We start from the raw sequence: 21,052 nt of genomic DNA on the forward strand, positions 1-21,052 counted from the left end.
GTCACTTAAGTCATTTATTATTAATCCACTTTCAACATTGCTGTCAACAACATTAGTGAAAATATTATCGATAAATGTAGCACTATGTGAGGTTATTCTTGTTGGACGGCAGATTAAGGTATAAAGACTAATGCTGTACATTGTATGGATGAAATCAGTGATGGCACTGTTCACAGTTGGATTCAACAAATCTATATTGAAATCACCACATATAAATGTCATTTTCTTGTTGTTAATGGGATTGTACATCTTCAACATTTCCTCTGTGAACATTTTTATACATGATCCAGGGGTCCTGTAGATACAGCTGATTTGCAGATTCTTTGACTTTTCAGCTTCTATTTCGATAGTTATGCACTCCATTATGTTATCCAGTGCTAGTGACAGTTCACTGATGATTCTACATTTGTCATTTTTATTAGAGATGGCACGATACCACTTTTTTATGTCCGATAACAATACCGATATCATAAATTTGGATATCTGCCGATACCGATATGAATCCGATATAGTGTGTTTTTTAATCAATGAAACTGTTTTTTTAATATCTTGCTGCATTTTGTATAAGTTCATACTCAAGTTTAAATAAACAATAACACTAAAGCTATTCTGTTATACCTGTATGTAAAAAATACACTGCACCCAAAATATTTCATAGTTCAGCAACACTGATCAATCTAATAAACTTAAACCTACTCCATCCTCCCTATTCTGGTATTTTAAAGAGTATTTAGCAGAAATATTAAGCAACCTAACTAATAGGGTTCAAACTCCCAGCAAAAAAAAAAATAGGGAACCACCCCCCACCCTCCACCTCATGATGCTTAATCGACGTAATCAACTTTAATTTGATGCAGTGTGAAAAAAAAAATGCACAGAAATAAATTATTTTTCAAGAATAATTAAATAGATTCAACATCTTTCTTCAACAGAATTGCAGACTACACAGATGGTACCTTCCCAAAGGAAAAAGTACTATAGCTTACTAGGGTATATTAGACTTAACAGTTACTATATACAGTAATGGACTTCTATACATTTTACATCAGATTAAAACTTTGGGTGTAACATTCGGATAATTATTTATTAAAGCTACATATTTTAAATGAGAATAAGAAAGAAAAGTATGTCTTTGTGCCCCCTTTTCCCTGTTCATGCCCCATCGGCCCCTGGCTACACTTTGCTAGATCCGCCCCTGCACAGTTACCAGCCAGTCAGCTACGTGAAAAGGATCCTGGTGTAGAAAGTAATATTAAATAAATTCTAACAACAGCTTATCAAGCTTAAACGTGCTGCTGTTGTTCAGCCGCTGGTTTCCTCTTTCTGGCGCGAAGTGGGCCAAAAACAAAGAAGAGAGACGGACTCGCGACAGAAAAGCCGATCAGCTGATCATTGATCAGTTTCATGATTGAAGTAGCAGCAGGAAGGTGAGGGAGAGAGGCAGTCACTCCATATATCGGTTGTTAAGCTTAACATGGGAACGCTTTACAAACATTCAGAGATGAACTTACACACTTGCTTTACTTCTCTCTGGGATAACTTCCTCGGAGATGAAATGCTGGATTGCTAGCGAGGCTACAAATACACACAGCCGCTCTATCACGTGAGCACACTGCTCCGACTGCTACGGTTATGAGCCGAGTTACGCCGTGTGGCAAGTTTTGTGAGGTGTTTTTTTAATATTTAATGGATCGGATTACATTTTTTATTTCTCTCCGATATCCGATCCAGTAATTTACGTCAGTATCGGACCGATACCGATAGTAATATCGGATAGGTCCATCTCTAATTTTTATCAGTATAAAAGGCAACACCCCCTCCCCTTTTTTTATTTCTATTGATGTAATACATGTCATAGCCATCAATCCTCACTAAGTTTTGATCCCCATCTAACCAAGTCTCTGAAACTGCAATGACAGTGAATTTCTTAGAAAACTGTGCCAGACAGTCCAGGATTTTTGAATGGTTTGAATTGAGGCTTCTACTATTAAAATGTATGATTGATATTACATTATCCATTATTATATTTTGATTGAACTGCTCATTTGTATAATACTCACATTTTTGATCATACTTATGGGTATAGAAATTGTTTTCAGGGTCTATATCATTTTCCAAGTCCCATGGTCTGTGATCAGTGATCAGTATACGCAAAGGGTTTTAGTCCCATTGAAGAATATTGAAGAACACCAGAGAATAAAAGCAACAAACAAGTACAAAGCTAGAAAACAAAAATAATCACAATGCACATAAATTAATGCAATGAAAAAAAAACTGAATTGAATTATGTTAGTCCTTATAAATGGTAAATGGCCTGTATTTATATAGCGCTTTACTAGTCCCTAAGGACCCCAAAGCGCTTTACATATCCAGACATCCACCCATTCACACACACATTCACACACTGGTGATGGCAAGCTACGTTGTAGCCACAGCCACCCTGGGGCGCACTGACAGAGGCGAGTCACTTTCTACAAGTATACAATATAACTATTGTATACTTGTAGAAAGGTACCCAGACAAACAAAAAGACTTGAAGCAAATGAACATTTGTTAAAAGGTCAATGCAAAAACAGAGCCTCCAATCACAAAATAGGTGGGTGAAATATGAAATATGGCAACATAAAGTAAATTCAGCTTGGTCTCAAGTGTGTTAGTTGGTGTTTTAGGTGGAACATTTTTTGTTTGATTTCTGGGAAAGAAAATACAATGATATTCAAACCAAAAAAACCCCCCCTTAGAATTACTTAATGATTGACACTCATTAATTTAACTGAGTGCAAAGCTCAGATTAGCATACTAACCTGACCATGAATTAAGCTATTCCAAAACCATGTGTATTACCTAATGCAAAGTCCATATTCTCCTGAAAGTCTTTGTAAGAGGTATGAAGTGGTAACTTCAAACAATTGATGCACGTGTTTGCAATGGGTAGTTTAGACATGGTTTGTGCATCAGGCTCTTGGTGAAGAAATTCAATGGACGGTTGTGGAGAGAAACCAATTGGTGGAACAGTGTTGGCTCCAGTGGCGAAGGCAAGAATTGTCCCCAGCTTCTGCGTTCCGTCTTGATCTAAAGGAAAAGCAATACTGTCAAAAATGGCATTAAAGACAAAAAACACCGCAAGCATTTCTACTTTTAACTGATTCAATGAAAAGATGCACTGCATTATAAATTGAACACACAATGCTTAAAACGCTAAATTTACCTTCTGCATCTGTTAGGTAGTCTCTCCAGAAACTAATGACAACCGCTTCAGCATGCCTTTTATTGCTCCCAGCTGGAGAAAGGCGGATGGTAAAGAGGCTGTCAAGAAGGTCAGCTGTAACCACTGAAGGTGACCAGAAGGGTGCGAAAACTCTCTGGGTGAGCTTGGATTTTGTCCAGCACCTCAAGTGTCCGTAGTCCATCCTGAAATCTAAATGATAATCAGAATTACCACAAATCACATAAAAAAATGAATGGATCCAAGAAGTATAATCTAAAACATATGAATTATATATACAATAATTTTTACTTCAGATTATTCACATCATCAAAAGTGTATATCCCAAATCTGCATTTTTCATGTGATGCTGTCACCTTTGGAGGCATGGTGTACCTACACATAAAGAAATGTCACACAAAATTCCCAGAATACAAGTCAATCAGAATGGGTTTGAGTTACTTATTGGACAATAATAAATACATACATACATACATACATACCTTTCAAATGGACCACGGACTCTGTGTATTACTTGGAACATGAGAATGTCATGTATAAGCAGATCCTTGTCTTCCAGCCTCCGCAGCGGCCTCAGGCAGCCAGCATTGGCTAAGTATTCCTGAAGTGGCTCAGTTGCTACTATCAGATCTTCAAAGGATTTACACTCTTTAACCTTCAAATAAAAAAATAAAAAATTAATGGGCCCCAATTAATACATGGAGTAGAACGAAATGCACACAATACTAAAACATTATCCAACAACTGACAAATCAGTTTTACCCTTTTAATTTTTTCACGCAGGTCACTATCGGCAACATCTTCTAAAACTGGTTTAGCCAAATCTGGGCCATCAACAAGGCAAGAGAAGAGTGTTGGGGACAGAAAGCCTGCTGGTGGACCACCATGTACAAGGCTTACTGCAATGGCTCTGCCTGCAATGAAGTACCTGTCCTCCCTCATGGCTAGAAATAATGAAAAACATTACATGTCAATAGATGCATGAAAGCGCTTGACAAGAACTTCATAAAAATGATTTTTTTTTACTGCATTACTCCAGGGATATCAGCCTAAAATCTATACATACCAGCACTATCAAGCGCCAAGTTCATTTTGCCTTCTTCACCCTCAAACATTGGAGACAGGGGCAAAGCTTCGATCAGAAGTCTTAGAAATTCTCTTCTTGGTCCACCCAAGTCAACAGCCTCTTCAGGTACTCCCATATCGTCAGAAAACCTGACAGAAATTGTGTGGCCTGGATCATATGTCGCTCGTTTAAAACCTCGAATTGCTCCATCCAGGACTGTTGATCTATTAATGTTGAACTTGCATTTCTTCTGTTGGTTTATTTTTGCAGAAAGTTCCTCCAAAATATCTTTTGCTGATACCAAACAACTTGAAGTCCTGTAGGATTAAAAAAAAAGAAAAGAAAAAAAAAGAACATCAGTAAAAACATTCACATACAAGGGCTACAAGGACATACAAAGTGTTGTCAAAATCAGAATCAGCATACTTTATTAATCCCTAAAGGAAATAATCATAATCATAAGCAAAATGTACAAAGGAGTATATTGCTCAGTGGCTTTTTATATTGTTTATATGTTTTGGAGAACTAGAAAGCACTAGAGCAAAGAAACGTGATATTTTTGAGTTTCAATGCACAATAAGTAAATGTCATTGTCAGATTGGCTCTGTTAAAAATTCGCTGCCTATTTCAAATAAAATAAAATTTGCCAGCATTACAGCATTATCATTTGACTCTGTAGACATTATTCAAAAAACTGTTTTGTTAACAGCAAATATAAATATCATATATGCATATAAATATCTGAGGATGTATTACACTCCTTCACAACACTGGTTACAGAATTGGATTGCAACAAATATAGTGTGTGTAATTGGCTACTGTAAAACATTTGTATTTGAAACTAACCTTTCGATCTGCAGGCTGGCTAGTATAGCCTGGTTAAGTTCTTCATCATCAGAAGACATGTCAGATAGTGGAGTCATGATTGAAAGGTAGTTATCGTAGTTTACAGATTGACTGTGTATTGATGTAGAGGGTAATGCTGAACAATGATTCTCTGGATTCCTGGTCTGGTAGGGTGAGCTTGAGGTATTTTGGCACATCAGGACCAGAACTGGATCACTTAAAGATGCAGATGATGAGGTAGAAGGCTGACTAGTGGAAGGGTAGATTTTCAATGAAGACACTGGTAACTGGCTGAAGGAAATGTTTGTTGAAGCGCTGCTGTACTTGTGTGAGATACTACTTTCATGGGTCAAGGCAGGAGTTTCCGTTAATAATGTTCCATTACCAACTGATGAGGCAGGAGATTGCGTAGGAGCAGAGATTGGTTGGATGGCAGCTGCTGAACTGGCACAACTGTCTGAAGATGATGAGCGCAGCTGCCTTGATGAAACAGGGTTTTCTTCACAGTTTTCCTCACTGCTGTAGCTTGTAATATCATCCTTAGAAATAAAATAATAATAATAATAATAATAATAATTCACATATATTGAATTTGAACATTAAATACCATCTATCCAACCTCTTCTGCTTATTCTTATCAGAGGTGGGGTGGTTGGAGCCTATCCCAGCTACCATAGGGTGAGAAATTTCAAGAGTTAATAGATCTTTCTCACAATTACTTTTACATACTAGGCAGACAAAATTGTAACACATCTCCTGAACAGCAGTAGTCTTACGTTCTATAATTCACAAACAGTCCAACAGAGAAGCTGTAAATTTAGTCAATACCAGAGCTTAGGATTAACATTTTAAAAAAGGAACTTTAACTTGGTACTATTCTATCCAACTACCAAAGGTGAAAGGCAAGTTTAAAAAGAACAGAGATGAGAAAGTTCAAAGGTTGTTTATGCACCAATTTTTGGTCTTAATATTATTACTGTACAGTGCTAAGTAGATTCATTCAAAAGTCAAATAACGTACCAAAATTGGTTTTGATGGTCTGATGTATAGGGCTTTCGATTTATGAATTTTATGTATGAGATTTGCATCCAGCTCCTGTCCTGCTCACAGTTTGGGCGCAATCAGTCTGTTGCCACAAGCCATCAGAAACTCCAGGCTGGAAAACAGTTAAGTTGTAAAATGTTTAAAATCCAAAACAGCAAAGATGTTCCAATAACTTTTTTAGAGCTAATCTTGTTTTCCTCTTTGAATCAGACTTAAACCAGTAGTAACAGAAGTAAACTTTATACAAATGTCAAAAGCGTATGCCAAAAATGGAGTGTTCAAGAAAGGATAACTGCTTTGGTTCTTTTTGTTTAGTTTACTGATTCATGTCTACCTGTTCTCTGACTTAAATCGTTATGTAAAGCTTTGAAATGCCTAGATATCGAAAAGACTACTGACAAAAGCTGTGTCGCATTAGGTTTCGACTGCCAGCACAACCTACCTTACATCAACAGAAAGTTTATCTCCAAACGCGTCCCTTATTTGTTCAGACAGTTTTCTGGTCCCAGGATTTTTGGAATTCAAATCCATTCAATAAATGCCCTTGTTCATGTAAATGTTGTTTTGTGCGATGCTTGACAACAACACTGCTTGATGGCCGTGGAAGAAGGATGACATCTTTGTTGAAAGTATCATGATAATGTGTCTTGGCCCTATAAAACAAAACAGAAACTATATTCAGATTTATGTATCCTTTGTTTTATTTACCTATACTTAGACACTATCAGTTCCTTAAGAAAGTTGCTAATGTCACTTGGTAGTGACCAGCTTACACGTTAAACTGTTGCTAAGCTTTTATGAATAAAATAAAATGTTACACAGTTCATATTAAAAAAACGGTATCACAGCTAGCCATTTAGCCCACTTGAATATGTTTAAAGTTGCTCGCGTATGTAAGAGTTGAGTATAATAGCAAACACAAATAACAGAAACATAATTTGAAAGAAAAAAATGCATAAAGTAATAGCATGCTTATAAATTGCCTTTGAAAAAATGGAAAATGTACGTAAAATAGAAAATGTTTTGGGGTTTGAACATTTTAATTCACTGAAGCTTGAATAAATATATATATATATATATATATATATATATATATATATATATATATATATATATATATATATATATATATATATTATATATACACACATATATGTATATATGTATATATATATATAGTACAATGAAAGAAAATCTAAATGCTCCAGTTCAATTACAGTGCGGCCCCCTCAATCACAAAAGCTCTTTAAAATGAAATACGCCTACAAAGAGGCATACAAAGAAACATTTGCTATTAGTTTTTACTTTGAGTAAAGAACAAAAAAGACACCAATCATATTTCTTTTTTTTCTCATTTTATACACACACTGTAGAAACTGGACAGAAGGCATGACTTGGCATCCATGTTTATCTACCTCTACAGTGTGTTAAGGTTCTAATATTGAGGAGGAATCCAAAATAATAACCACAGATCCGGCCTGGTGCAATTAGACGAAGATTTTAATGCACACATGTGGAGTCCAACACTGTGCAGTGTTGAACTATCTTACAATAGTCAGAACAAAGACTTTATAGGGTTGGCAGTCTGCCTGTTGCCAGGCAGACTCAATACAGCATACGTCAATCCAAAACCACAAACGTTCAGTTAACTTTGAACACAGTTTAAAAGAACATCGTCTTCGGCTCGAACCCAGGTGCTTCCTGTCACCATCCTGCCCAGGCTTATCTTCTGGAACATCAGACCCACGTTCTGCACAAACTGTCACTCATGCAGGCACAATTTTGCAGTTGCAAGCAAACCATGATTAAACTCTTACCTATATAAATGAGTCTAACTAATATGTGTGTGTGTATGTGGGTGTATGTGTGTAATAATCTTGACTTACATGTAAAATATATAAAACAAATGTTTCAATCTAATACAACTACTTAAAGCTTAATCAAAGCTTAATCAAAAATATAAATGCATAATAAAATGACAAACCAACTCAGACTGCTTTCAGTTTCACTTCAGCAAGCCTTGCAGAAGTGTTTCCTGTCTCATTTTGGCACAGAGTGTATTTCCTGTCCCTGCAGCTCAGTTTCTCACCCACTGAAGACTTCAGTGTAAGAATATAAAAACATTCAAAAGCCTTTAAAATTATGGATTCAACTCAACAGTTTAAAGTGGTTCTTCTTGGACCTGTAATAAAAGCTTATCTATATATACACACTTATCTATATATAATGATACCTCAAAGTATTTTAATTTATTTAAAACAAAACTTCTGCTGTGCTGAGATCATCCTGCTCCTTTCACACAGACAGAGAATCCCACTGAGCACGTGTAGACCAAGTTTCAGGCCTCTAGCTTGTTTGTCTCTTTTAAAGAAACAACCTTTTTTTTTAAAGTGACTTTTTGAGAGTAAAATGTCCTGATACTGGATCTCCTTATGTTTCAGACCTGTCTTTGTAAAACCTTGTACGAGACAATCCCTGCAGATGAGCAGTTTCTGAAATACTCAGACATGATCTTGACCATGTCTGTGTGTTTTCTCTGACACTGACTCGGTTTCTTTCACAGGTGAGGCTGGTCAGATGTCTTTCGTTGTTTTGATCTGTAGTTGTGAGCTCGTGACGGAGTCCTCGGATCAATCACTCAGATTCCAGGACTGACGAGGAGACTGAGCAGCTTCTTTTCTCCAAATGTTTCCTCCACACACGAAGGTGGAAAGTGTCTGAAGTGAGCTCAGCAGGTGAGTCCTTCCAGAGAAGGCTGTAACTGTGTGACTGTTTGTTGGTATAAAACATGAAGAGAAAGAAAGAATTTCTCCCTGAGTTCAAGAACAATGATTTTACAGAGAGTAATTTATTTTTAAGTGTTCAAACCATCAGCTAACACTGAAGGCACACGGGAGCAGCTGTTTGGATTCTGTTTTCTATTTGTATAACTAATATATGTGGTGATATTAATGTTGCTGTGTCTGTGTGAAGGTGTGGGCTCTGCTTATGGATCAGTGTGAGCACAGAGAGGAGGGAGTCTCTCCCTCTGAATCCACTCTGTGTAGGGAACAGGAGAGCCAGACCAAAGCTCAGAGATGAGAGGACTGTCTCTAAGTGTCAGGACTCTTCTCCAGGTGACAGTCATCTGTGTTTGTTACGCTCAGAGGCACAGAAATCAGACGAACCAACTGTTTAACTCTGTGACATTTGAACTCTCTGCAGTCATTACATCTGTGCGGCCATTGCCTTTTCTTAATGCAACAAACTCAGTTTTAAAAAAAACAAAAATAAGTCAGGATTTTAAATCTTGAGAGAGACAAACATCAAATTGCTGCCAGTCCACAAACTTATTTCAGCTGCTGTGTTTCTGTCTTTAATCCCACAAAACAACAGAACTAACCGATACCACAGGGCCTTTTGCCAGCCGTCTCTCTCACATTGTTAGAAAGCTTGGAGTATCTTTTGACAGCTCCCTCAAATTGGAGAAGCAAGTGTCCACAGTGGTGAAAACTAGTTTCTACCAGCTATGCCAGATCTCCAAAGCTATTGTAACTCTCTTTACTTGGGCCTCCGACACTCTCTCCCTTAGCGTCTGCAGTTAGTTTAAAATGCTGCTGCGTTACTCTTAACTGGTACTAGAAGGTACAATCACATCACTCCAGTTCTAGCACACTGGTTCCCCGTTAAATATCGTATTGACTTTAAAATTCTCTTGATCACTTTTAAAATCCTTAATAGCCTGGCGCCTAGCTAATTAACTGATCTCCTCCACTTGTACAACCCTAAGAGAGCACTAAGATCTTCAAGTCAGTTGCTCTTAGTGCAACCAAGGCCTTGGCTTAAGACCAGAGGTGATCGAGCCTTTGCTATTGCTGCACCGAGACTGAAATAATCTCCCAGTTGATATTCACACGTCTGAGAACTGTCAGGACTTGTTCCATGCAACTGGAAATTGTTGAAGCTGCTTTGAATCCAAACTCACTGTGCTCACTATGCAGTCTCTGTTTTTTTCTGTCAGTTTCTATCAGAAAACATGAACCTCTCCTTCACCCACCAGCGTGTCCTTGAAGAGTAACCAATCTATGATTCAACCCATTATATTCAAAGATGAAGGCAAACATGCACATCATAGGTAAGATTTTGTTTTTTCACTGACAAAATGTTAATTGATTTTCTCTCAGTGATGACAATAAATAACACGTTAAAGAAAATAATTATAGTTATTCAGAGGATCAACGAGGATCAGCAAATTTTAAGAAGCGATTTAAACACAGCGAGTGATTTAGTGTGTCTGCAGGTCATTCTAGAGTTTAAAGCCTGTGACGATAAGACCGGGTCAGAAGCAGAAGCCTTTGAGGAATTTTGTTGTTCAGCATTGTTGCAAAGTTGTTTGTACGCATCACACCAGAAAAACTACACAAACTGTATGCCAGAGTTTATCCAGAGTCCCAGTGCAGGTTCACACCAATAAGATCAGCTAATATGATTTTCTTATTGTGACAACTTTAACACAAATGCAGAGTAACAGCTTACTTATAGCGTTTATTGACAGACCGTTTTCCAACTCCTTTGCCTTGGTATTAAAGACGGACGTGTGCAGGCCCCAACATTTTTCAGCATTTCTTTTCCTTACTTTCAAATCACATGTTTAAAGACAGCACTGAAGGAATCTGCTTAGTTTGAAGGAAAGACCAAAGTTCTATTTTTGGACAAGGTCGCCTACACAGATACTTTCCAGAACAGGACTACCTGCCATCTACACCACCCTCAAACAAAGACGTCTTCGCTGAGTTGACCATGTCATAAAAACGGATGATGGACATGTCCCAAAGACCTTTTGTACGGAGAACTGAAAAAAAGCTCTGTGCGTAAAATAGACACATGGAAGGCCAAAGGCGAACAAGCTCTTTAACAAAATGAGGAGAAGATAGTCGCAACACATGGGCAAAGACCTGGAGGGGTGATTGGGAGGAACGGACTTCCTGATCATACAAAATAATTGCATTATCATCCTTGCAGCCACATAAGTTAAAGCTCAGGTGGAGACGACCATGTGATGAAGACAGGAGCATCTGGGAGTTATTCTGACCTTAAGTTCCCCCCAAATATCAAACCCCACTCTGAATCATTGTCTGTAGCTATGAACAGCTTAATCAATAAAGTTTTAAAATCATTCTATTAAACAGATATGTTGAGAGAACCAAATATTTTGTGCTAATGAGAGTCTAGTGGATTATTTTTAATTCTTAACAGACCTGTACACATGCAGGATTATCTATTTCATTAGAATACCAACATTTGCTGTGAATACTTTAAATAACACACGTGTGGTATTCTTTATTTTCTCATTTCAGAATCAATAAGGAGAACCCGTTGTCTACTTCACTGAGCTGTGTGTCAATGAAGAGTGACCGATCTATGATTCAGCCAATAACCTTTCCAAACAGACAGCAGTCTCTTGATGCAGGGTGAGAATTTAAACTGCTGATTGTGTTTCCTCTTTAAAAATGTCACGTACAACAGCGAGAACAGCACTAGCATTAGTGATCACTTTGTGTTCGCACCAGAACTCATCATTATACAAAGCAAGACCTTTAAAAAAATGCACATATGCTAAAACGTTGAGCGTTTTTGCAGAGTTTTGCAGAGTTCAGAAACTCCCAGTGGTCAGTCTGATCTGGACTCCATATTTACGGTAAGATTCAAGAGTCAACAGTTTAATATTACATCAACTCAAAATGGGAATTTAGTTTGGATCTACTCATTAAACATGAAACATACTCATTGAGAGGATTACTAGATTCATTTGGTTGAAAATATTAAGATGGTTATAATGTGGAATATATGGTCCTAATTTTGTCAACACTTTAATAGATGAAATGAAATGACTGAAAATAAGTGCAAAGTTCTAAATTTGTCCCTTTTCCAGATGCTGGAGAAGAACATGTTTAGTTTTTTAAGGAACGAGCTGAAGAAGATGAGGAAGGTCGTGCTTTCAGATTATCCAGAATGGTTAGAGTGTCAGAGGGAAGATGAGGAGGTGCTGGAGGCTGAGGACAAAGAACAGAGGAGCAGAGAGTCATTTTTGAACATCACGCTGCATTTCCTTAGAAGAATGAAGGAGGAGAAGCTGGCCGAGTGTCTGCAGAGCAGTAAGAGGATTTGAACAGCTTTAGTATGATGGAAAGAACAAACTGAAGGCAACATGGCAGAAGTTTAGATTTTTAAACATTACTGCTATTATGGTTTTTAAACTTTATGGGTGGTCTCATTTCTGAAGTCAAAATAACCCATACCTCATACTCAACAATTTTTTATAAGTTGTTAACAACAAAAAAGTTCCTGATTCAAGTATAATTAAAGTGGATAAAGGTAAACAGAATGGCATCAGCTGAGTCTAGTTATTTAACTTACACAGTATTACCTCAAGTTTCTCCACAACCCACCTGTTCTATGCCCCAGAGTCTGAGAAGCACTCTGTTGGTTCTATTAATTTGTCTTTCTCAAAACAATTGGTGTGTGCCAAGATTAACACAACACCCTGGTGCACAACAGAGATTTAAACATTTATGCATCTTTTTGTTTTTATCTATAATTTTTGTAGTCAGGCATGCGATATTAGGGATAGTTGATTACATGAGGACAGCTCATAATTGAAAGGCTAAAGTAGATGACTATTAGGTGACAGGCAGAGGGTAGGTGAATTACAGAGAGCTGAGGGAATCCAAGGTAATCCTGACAGTTCTTAAATAAAGAAAACATCACAGCAAATATTCTAACGTTTTTTGTTTGTTTGTTTTTTTATTCATTTAGGAACTCGTGCTGCAAAGTGCCAAAAAAACCTGAAGTCTAACCTGAAAAAGAAGTTCCAGCGTGTGTTTGAGGGGATCCCTAAAACAGGAAGCTCAACCCTTCTGAATCAGATCTACACAGAGCTCTACATCACAGAGGGAGGGACTGCAGAGGTCAATGATGAACATGAGGTCAGACAGATTGAAACAGCAAATAGAAAACCAGACAGACCAGAAACACCAATCAGACAAGAAGACATCTTTAAAACTTCACCTGGAAGACATGAACCAATCAGAGCGCTGACAAAGGGAGTGGCTGGCATTGGGAAAACTGTCCTAACGCAGAAGTTCACTCTGGACTGGGCTGAAGACAAAGCCAACCAGGACATCAAGTTCATATTTCCATTCACTTTCAGAGAGCTGAATGTGCTGAAAGAGGAAAAGTTCAGCTTGGTGGGACTTGTTCATCACTTCTTTACGGAAACCAAAGAAGCAGGAATCTGCAGGCTTGAAGACTTCCAGGTTGTGTTCATCTTTGATGGTCTGGATGAGTGTCGACTTCCTCTGGACTTCCACAAAACTACAATCCTAACTGACCCTAGAAAGTCCACCACAGTGGATGTGCTGCTGATAAACCTCATCAGGGGGAAACTGCTTCCCTCTGCTCGCCTCTGGATAACCACACGACCTGCAGCAGCCAATCAGATCCCTCCACAGTGTGTTGACATGGTGACAGAGGTCAGAGGGTTCACTGACCCACAGAAGGAGGAGTACTTCAGGAAGAGATTCAGAGATGAGGAGCAGGCCAGCAGGATCATCTCCCACATCAAGAAAGCTCGAAGCCTCCACATCATGTGCCACATCCCAGTCTTCTGCTGGATCACTGCTACAGTTCTGGAGGATGTGCTGGAAACCAGAGAGGGAGGACAGCTGCCCAGGACCCTGACTGAGATGTACATCCACTTCCTGGTGGTTCAGGCCAAAGTGAAGAAGGTCAAGTATGATGGAGGAGCTGAGACAGATCCACACTGGAGTCCAGAGAGCAGGAAGATGATTGAGTCACTGGGAAAACTGGCTTTTGATCAGCTGCAGAAAGGAAACCTGATCTTCTATCAACCAGACCTGACAGAGTGTGGCATCGATATCAAAGCAGCCGCCGTGTACTCAGGAGTGTTCACACAGATCTTTAAAGAGGAGAGAGGACTGTACCAGGATAAAGTGTACTGCTTCATCCATCTGAGTGTTCAGGAGTTTCTGGCTGCTCTTCATGTCCATCTGACCTTCATCAACTCTGGAGTCAACCTACTGGAGAAACAGCAAAAAACAGATCAGCAATCTTTAAAATATCTCCACCAGAGTGCCGTAGACAAGGTCTTACAGAGTTCAAATGGTCACCTGGACTTGTTCCTCCGCTTCCTTCTTGGGCTTTCACTGCAGTCCAATCAGGCTCTTCTAAAAGATCTACTCACAAAGACAGGAAGTAGTTCAAATACTGATGTGTAAACAGTCCAGTACATCAAGAAGAAGATCAGTGATAATCAGTCTGCAGAGAAAAGCATCAATCTGTTCCACTGTCTCAATGAGCTGAATGATCATTCTCTAGTGGAGGAGATCCAACAGTCCCTGAGTTCGGGAAGTCTGTCCACAGATAAACTGTCTCCTTCTCAGTGGTCAGCTCTGGTTTTCATCTTACTTTCATCAAAGGAGGATCTTGATGTCTTTGACCTGAAGAAATACTCTGCTACTGAGGATGCTCTTCTGAGGCTTCTGCCAGTAGTCAAAGCCTCCAAGAAAGCTCTGTAAGTCGATTTATGAACCATTATACATTTTTACATTCTTGGTTGTTGTCTTCATTGATATTTTTTTTTAGGCTGACCTGTTGTAACCTGTCACTGAGAAGCTGTGAAGCTCTTTCCCCAGTTCTCAGCTCCCAGTCTTCTCGTCTGAAAGAGCTGGACCTGAGTAACAATGACCTGCAAGATTCTGGAGTGAAGCAGCTGTCTGATGGACTAAAAAGTGTACAATGTAAACTCGAAACTCTCAGGTAATAATTCAGTGTGTGTGTGTGTGTGTGTGTGTGTGTGTGTGTGTGTGTGTGTGTGAAAGAGAGAGAGAGCATATTATTTTAAATTGAAAAGGATAAAGAGTGCAAGGTACAACATTATTATTTATACATGCTCATCCTGGACTTTTTCTTCTTTCAAAACTTCAGTCTTTCAGGTTGTCTGATCACAAAAGAAGGAGGTAGATATTTGGTCTCGGCTTGTAAGTCTAACCCCTCCCATCTGAGAAATCTGGATGTGAGCTACAACCATCCAGGAGACTCTCATGTGGAGGAGCTTTCTAAGGGACTGAAAAATACTCAGTGGAGACTGGACACCCTAAGGTATGAACATGGTGTTGGTTTGGTTTCCCTTTTTTTGTTTGTAGACCCCAGAAGCCACTCTAATTTTAAACTCCTGCTCATTTAATAATATTATAAACTTGAAATAAAATAATTTGCATTTGTTTACAGATTTACTCTAGAGACATTCAATTCATTTCAATTTGCAACCTATACTCCTTTTGATTCTACTAAGCTACTTAACACATTGAAATGATATGCCATTCAGTATTTATTGTCTCCACAGGATTTGTACACCTTCTACAGGGAAATTATGCTTGAAAATTCTCCAAAAGTTGATTCTGTTCATCTGGACGTAACATTTTCAGTGAGTGAAACGTTTCATCACTCATCCAAGTGACTTCTTCAGTCTCAGCTGACTGCAGGTTTCCCCAATCTTATAAACAGTACATTTGCATAATGACTGAAACCAGCCCACTGAAGGAACAATGGGCTGGGAGGTCAGTTCCTTCATCATAATTATGCAAATTCTTATGACCATCAACAACCACTGATCCGCTTTGCCAGAGGTTGTTTGGTTTCCCCGATGTACAAATCCTGGCAATCCTCCTGGCACTTAACAGCGTACACTATGTTACTCTGTTTGTGTCGAGCGACCCGATCCTTGGGGTGGACCAGTTTTTGGCGCAGCGAGCTTTGGGGTTGGAAAAAAATGCATTTCAACTGTTCCGATACTCCTGACACGTACGGGATCACTACAGGTTTTCGCCTGGGCAGCGGTTGTCCTTCTCTCTTGGATCGGCTGGAGCTTTCTTTAGGTGCCTTCCCAGCTTTGACAAAAGTCCAGCTGGGATAACCACATTTACTCAGGGCCTTCTTGATGTGCAGTTCTTCTGCCTCCCTGGCCGCTGTGTCAGTGGGGATGGTGTTCACTTTGTGTTGTAGTGTCCTGATGACACCCAGTTTATGCTCCAGTGGATGATGAGAGTCAAACCTTAAATACTGATCCATATGCGTAGCTTTATGGTAAACATCAGCTTTTAGATGTCCCCCATTACTGATGGAAATCTCACAGTCTAACAAGGCTAACCTGCCACTTTTCATATCCTCCCTGGTGAATTTGATGTGTTGGTCCAACGAGTTAATGTGATCCTGTAGAACTGACCCTTGTATGTGAAGTAGGTGGAATGAAGATACAGTTCAAACACACTTGGTGGATGCTGAGAGTGGTCCTGTTGCTGAGGTTGGGGTCATCCTGTAATCTCTTACAGACTACCTCCAACGCTTCCGTGACTGGGATGCAAGTGAAGAGAGATGTAACGTCGTACGAGACCATGGTTTCATCTGCCTCCATAATGACATCTCTCACCTTCTCAACAAAATCCAGGGTGTTCTGGATGTGGTGTTCAGAGCTGCCCACCAGCGGGTTGAGGATCGAAGCCAGAAACTTGGAGATGTTATAGGTGACCGAGTTGATCATGCAGACAATCGGTCTTAACGGTGCACCCTGTTTATGTATCTTCGGTAAACCACAGAGACTTGGTGTAGACTCCCCTGGGTACAGCCTGTGGTATGAGGTCCGGTCGATAGCCTTGTCTTGTTCTAACTGCTTCAGACAGTCTGTCACCCTCTTCCTGTAACCACTTCCTGGGTCTCGTTTCAGGGGCTCATAAGTATTTTCATCACTGAGTAGTGACAAAATTTATATATTAATTTATAAATTAATATAGTCTTTCTGGTTTAGCAATACTGTGCACCTACCCTTGTCTGCCAGAAGGATGATAATGTTGTTGTCATTACTAAGTGATGTGAGTGCCTTCCTCTCCTCCATGGTGATGTTGGATGCTGGGGGCTTTGCATTGCTGAGACAGGCTGAAACTTTCGTCCGTAGTTGCTCTGCTTCCACTTCTGCAATATTGTTGTTTCAAATTGCTGTTTCTGTGGCTGTGATCAGCTCCACTAGCGGGATTTGTCTCGGCGTGATAGCAAAATTTAGCCCTTTAGCAAGGATGTTTTTCTCTGTTTGAGTGAGCTGTCTGTCAGACAAATTCTTCACCCACTTGTCCACATCCTCACTTGTTCACCTCCTCGGTGTCGCATCCTTCTCTCTTCTGGCCACTGAGGACACTCTCCATATTTTGCTGTGGTTTCCGACATACAACAAGTCAAACTTCCTTTTTGCTTGGCCTTAGACTTCTTGTGCTGTGCTAGACGAGTCTTCTCAGAGTGAAGAAGTCACTTGGATGAGTGACGAAATGTTTCTCCCACTGAAAACGCTACGTCCAGATAAACAGAATCAACTTTTGGAGATTTACTTACCTGGATGATTGAGCATGCATCAAGATGCTTGAAAATTCTATGAATGAGTGAGGGACAGGGGTGGGTTCAATGAGGTCATCAAGTAGGAACTTATTTCTTTAGTATTTTAACAACAGACAAGCCTCATTCTGACTTCACAGCACCTTAAGGAAGGCTCAGTAGCACCACAGTTGCGCCTCTCTCCAGTTTTTACTTTTCTGCTTTGTGAGAGTCATTTTATCACACTCTTCTTATTCTTTATTCTACAGCTAGAATTTGCCTGCCCTCCTGTGGGCTCCCTACCCACATGTGGCACTATAGGTGTTGGGTGAAGTATTTATCTGGTGGCAGTCAAGTCATCAGAGGGCCTGACAATCAGATCCTTAGCTACTGAAAGTAACTCTCCGGTGGGGAGGGAGCCTAAGGATATGTGTGTTGTTGAGATATTTCCAATCTGGAGTTGCTCTCAGTGTGATGCAGGGGTGGGTATACTCGTATCCTTCTGGTTTGCTGCCTGTACATTGATAATTTTCCTTGGAGAGAGGGTTGTTTGCCTTTGCCTTTGGGCCATGGAACGAGTCCTGACTGTCATTTGTGCTTAGACAGCCTTCCAAAAGAGAAACTGGGATTATTAAGTCCAAAAGACCATGTTATGGACTTCCTTTCCTGAGGAGTCTGTATAAAGCTGTGTCCGCATGGTGGTTGGCATGTGTCATGATATTAATCCCAGAATCAGATGGTGGACACTAAAAGTGACCCAAGCCATTGAGCTGAAGAAAAAGCCTTTTCAGACTTGGTTAGCCTGTTGGACTCCTGAGAGAACTGACAGGTACTGCAGCCCAAGAAGACTGTGGTTGTTGCAGTAGCTGTGCAAAACCTCAGGTATAGACCGAGTTTGATTATGGCATTGAACTTAAACTTGAGATTTTTCTCAAAGCACTTCTGGCAAACATTCAGGCAACTTTTGAGGGGGGAGTGCTCTACTAACACTGTGTTCTGTAGGGGTAGGGTGTTGCTGACTTCATTTGAGGATATAGTCAGCCAGTGGATCCAATACTTTAGGCACCTCTTCGGTTCTTCTAATATCCATCCTTAGACAAAGCAGTGTCTAGGAATGAAGGGGAAAATGTACGATGAGTTCACTAAGGGTCTTAAACAAGCCCTTGGTGGCAGGGAATCTTTGGTGGATGAGATTTGTGCATCCAACCATCTCGAAAGTTTCTTAAGGCTCTAAATGTGGTGGAGTAGATAAATGGGGTTGGCAGGCTCAGGTGATGGTTCCTGTCTTTAAGAAGGCAGTGTTCCAATTATAGGGGTATTATCCTACTCAGCCTCTCTAAGAAGGTCTATCCAAGAGTACTGGAGAGGAGACTCTGTTCTAGTCTGTTTTGAAGACACAGCAGAGCATGAAAGCAAAGGTATCGATTTACTGGCCTCTGTTTGCATCCACCCCCATGGCTACCAGATCCAGATCTGGTAGACAAGAATGAGACTGCGGATACTAACGGTGGACATGAGTTTCCACAAAGGGGTGGCTAAGCTCTTCTTTAGCGCTTTAGTTTCTTTAGCTTTTAGTTCTGGATGGGACTGACAAACAAACACAGGTTTTAAAGAATAAACTTTTACCCTTTTTAGCTTCATGAAGGCGTGGTCCATAGCAGTCTCTGCGGAGAATAGGAGATATTTGAAACTGGCTGGGTTTCAGCATGTTTCTGTGTCACTCAGGAATCAGCTGCTTCATGTTGAATAGAAGTGCGGACTCATTATAGATAAAACTCATTTTGGTTTTTTTTCCCTCCAGAGTGGAACATTGTGGAGAGCAGTGGCTAAAACCTGGACTACTGAAGTGTAAGTCTCAGAAATGATAACAAAATGTTTACGTCAAACCTTCAAAACTACAGCTTCACAGTGGCTACAGGCATCTTTTATATACAGTCATATATTCATTCAGAAAGTATCATCATTAAACTTTCTATGACTGAGCAACATATCAGTAAGTAAAGAAAGAATAAAGCATCAAATGTGTCAGATTATCAACTGCAGCTCAATCTTTTTCTTTCCAGATTCCTGTGAACTCACAGTGGACACCAACACAGTGAACAGAAACCTCAGACTGTCTGACAACAGGAAGGTGACACGTGTGAGACAGGACCAGCCGTATCCTGATCATCCAGACAGATTTGACTGCTGGCCTCAACTGCTGTGCAAAAATGCTCTGACTGGTCGCTGTTACTGGGAGGTGGAGTGGGAAGGAGAGGTTTTTATAGCGGTGAGTTACAGAGGAATCCAAAGGAAAAAAAAGAGTGATGAGTGTTGGTTTGGAGGGAATGATCAGTCCTGGAGTCTGAGCTGCTCTGACGGTGGTTACTCTGTGTGGCACAGTAACAGAGAAACATTCATCTCCTCCTCCTCCTCGGTGTCTGACAGAGTAGCAGTGTATGTGGACTGTCCTGCTGGAACTCTGTCCTTCTACAGAGTCTCCTCTGACACACTGATCCACCTCCACACCTTCAGCACCACATTCACTGAAACTCTGTATGCTGGGTTTGGATTTGGTTTCTGGTCATCTGAATCTTCACTTTCTCTGTGTTCTTAGAAGGACTTTAACCTTTAATCTAATCCCTGAGACAGATCACACACCCCACTTGTAAGTTTTTTTTTGCCATCCGTGTTTACAAAGGAACAACTTTTCATAAACAAAGGATTTACAGCCTAAAGCTGACCAGCGAGTGAAGTAAAAGTTAAAAGTGGTGAAAAGCAAAACATGTCAGAAAGAGAAGATGGCTTAACAAGGGGGTGAACTATAGTGCCCAGGCTGATAAACCAGACATTAGGCCATAAAGGTGGACTTTGCAGTGCTCCACAAAGGAACATTTGTTTTGTTTTCTGGAGCAATTATGTGTTAATTATACCCTCACAGGTATCACGCAGGTTCGATTATATTGTGTTTTTGAAGTGGAAAAATGTTTGCACCACTACTGAACATGAGTTCAAAAAATATATTAAACACTCCACATTTGTGTACAATATGAATTCAGCCAAAGAAAAACTAAATATATACAACTCTGTGTTGAAGCCGTGAGTGTGAGCAAAGTATTTTAAACTTTTTTGTAGTAATGCTAATACTACTAGTAATGGACATGCTTACTACTAACTAGAGCTTGACCAGTACATGATTTTTAAGACCAGCAATGACAGAAAACATGTTCCAGCTTTGAGGTTGAGGCACTGAAAGGCTGTTGTAAATAAGTGTTTTTTAAAACTAGTGTTATATATGCTTACTATATAGATGTAAAGGGACATGATTAAACTGACCAACGTTGGCAGGTCCAGGATGAAGCCCCAAGATTTTTTTGTGATTAGTATATTTCACAGGTTTTGTTATAAATTGTATGTTCAGCTGTTTTCGCATCAGATTTAATAAATGTTTTGAATCCTGATGTTCCTTTTAAAGG

The 21,052-nt window shown here is 39.7% G+C and overlaps 2 protein-coding genes and 1 pseudogene across 2 annotated transcripts; 2 read left to right on the forward strand and 1 right to left on the reverse strand.

Moving 5' to 3' along the window:
- Window positions 1–3,318: 3,318 nt before the first annotated feature.
- LOC120442050 (G2/M phase-specific E3 ubiquitin-protein ligase-like) lies at window positions 3,319–4,501 on the reverse strand. The gene is made up of 5 exons (XM_039617783.1): window positions 4,293–4,501; window positions 3,989–4,170; window positions 3,709–3,881; window positions 3,583–3,601; window positions 3,319–3,411 (listed from the first exon to the last, which is right to left on the reverse strand). The coding sequence occupies exons 1-5, from the start codon at window positions 4,426–4,428 to the stop codon at window positions 3,319–3,321; spliced, it is 603 nt and encodes a 200-aa protein (XP_039473717.1). The 5' UTR covers window positions 4,429–4,501.
- Window positions 4,502–12,204: 7,703 nt separating this feature from the next.
- On the forward strand, window positions 12,205–14,758 carry LOC120441779 (annotated as a pseudogene).
- A 4,293-nt stretch (window positions 14,759–19,051) lies between these two features.
- On the forward strand, window positions 19,052–20,193 carry LOC120442051 (neoverrucotoxin subunit alpha-like). Its single transcript, XM_039617784.1, has 2 exons — window positions 19,052–19,073; window positions 19,661–20,193. Exons 1-2 carry the CDS (start codon window positions 19,052–19,054, stop codon window positions 20,191–20,193), a joined length of 555 nt encoding a protein of 184 aa, XP_039473718.1.
- Window positions 20,194–21,052: the final 859 nt, after the last annotated feature.

The sequence above is a fragment of the Oreochromis aureus genome, linkage group 9 (assembly GCF_013358895.1).
Source record: "Oreochromis aureus strain Israel breed Guangdong linkage group 9, ZZ_aureus, whole genome shotgun sequence".
NCBI classification, from domain to species: Eukaryota; Metazoa; Chordata; class Actinopteri; order Cichliformes; family Cichlidae; genus Oreochromis; species Oreochromis aureus.

What these genes read in the sequence shown, in the direction of transcription:
- LOC120442050 (XM_039617783.1), bottom strand. Translation starts at nt 4,428, where the DNA reads ATGGGAGTACCTGAAGAGGCTGTTGACTTGGGTGGACCAAGAAGAGAA. An exon ending in CTTGGCGCTTGATAGTGCTG is followed by an intron (nt 4,171 to 4,292) that starts GTATGTATAGAT and finishes CATTATTTCTAG; the next exon opens with CCATGAGGGAGGACAGGTAC. An exon ending in TGCGTGAAAAAATTAAAAGG is followed by an intron (nt 3,882 to 3,988) that starts GTAAAACTGATT and finishes TTTTATTTGAAG; the next exon opens with GTTAAAGAGTGTAAATCCTT.
- LOC120442051 (XM_039617784.1), top strand. Translation starts at nt 19,052, where the DNA reads ATGGCTACCAGATCCAGATCTG. An exon ending in GGCTACCAGATCCAGATCTG is followed by an intron (nt 19,074 to 19,660) that starts GTAGACAAGAAT and finishes TTTTCTTTCCAG; the next exon opens with ATTCCTGTGAACTCACAGTG.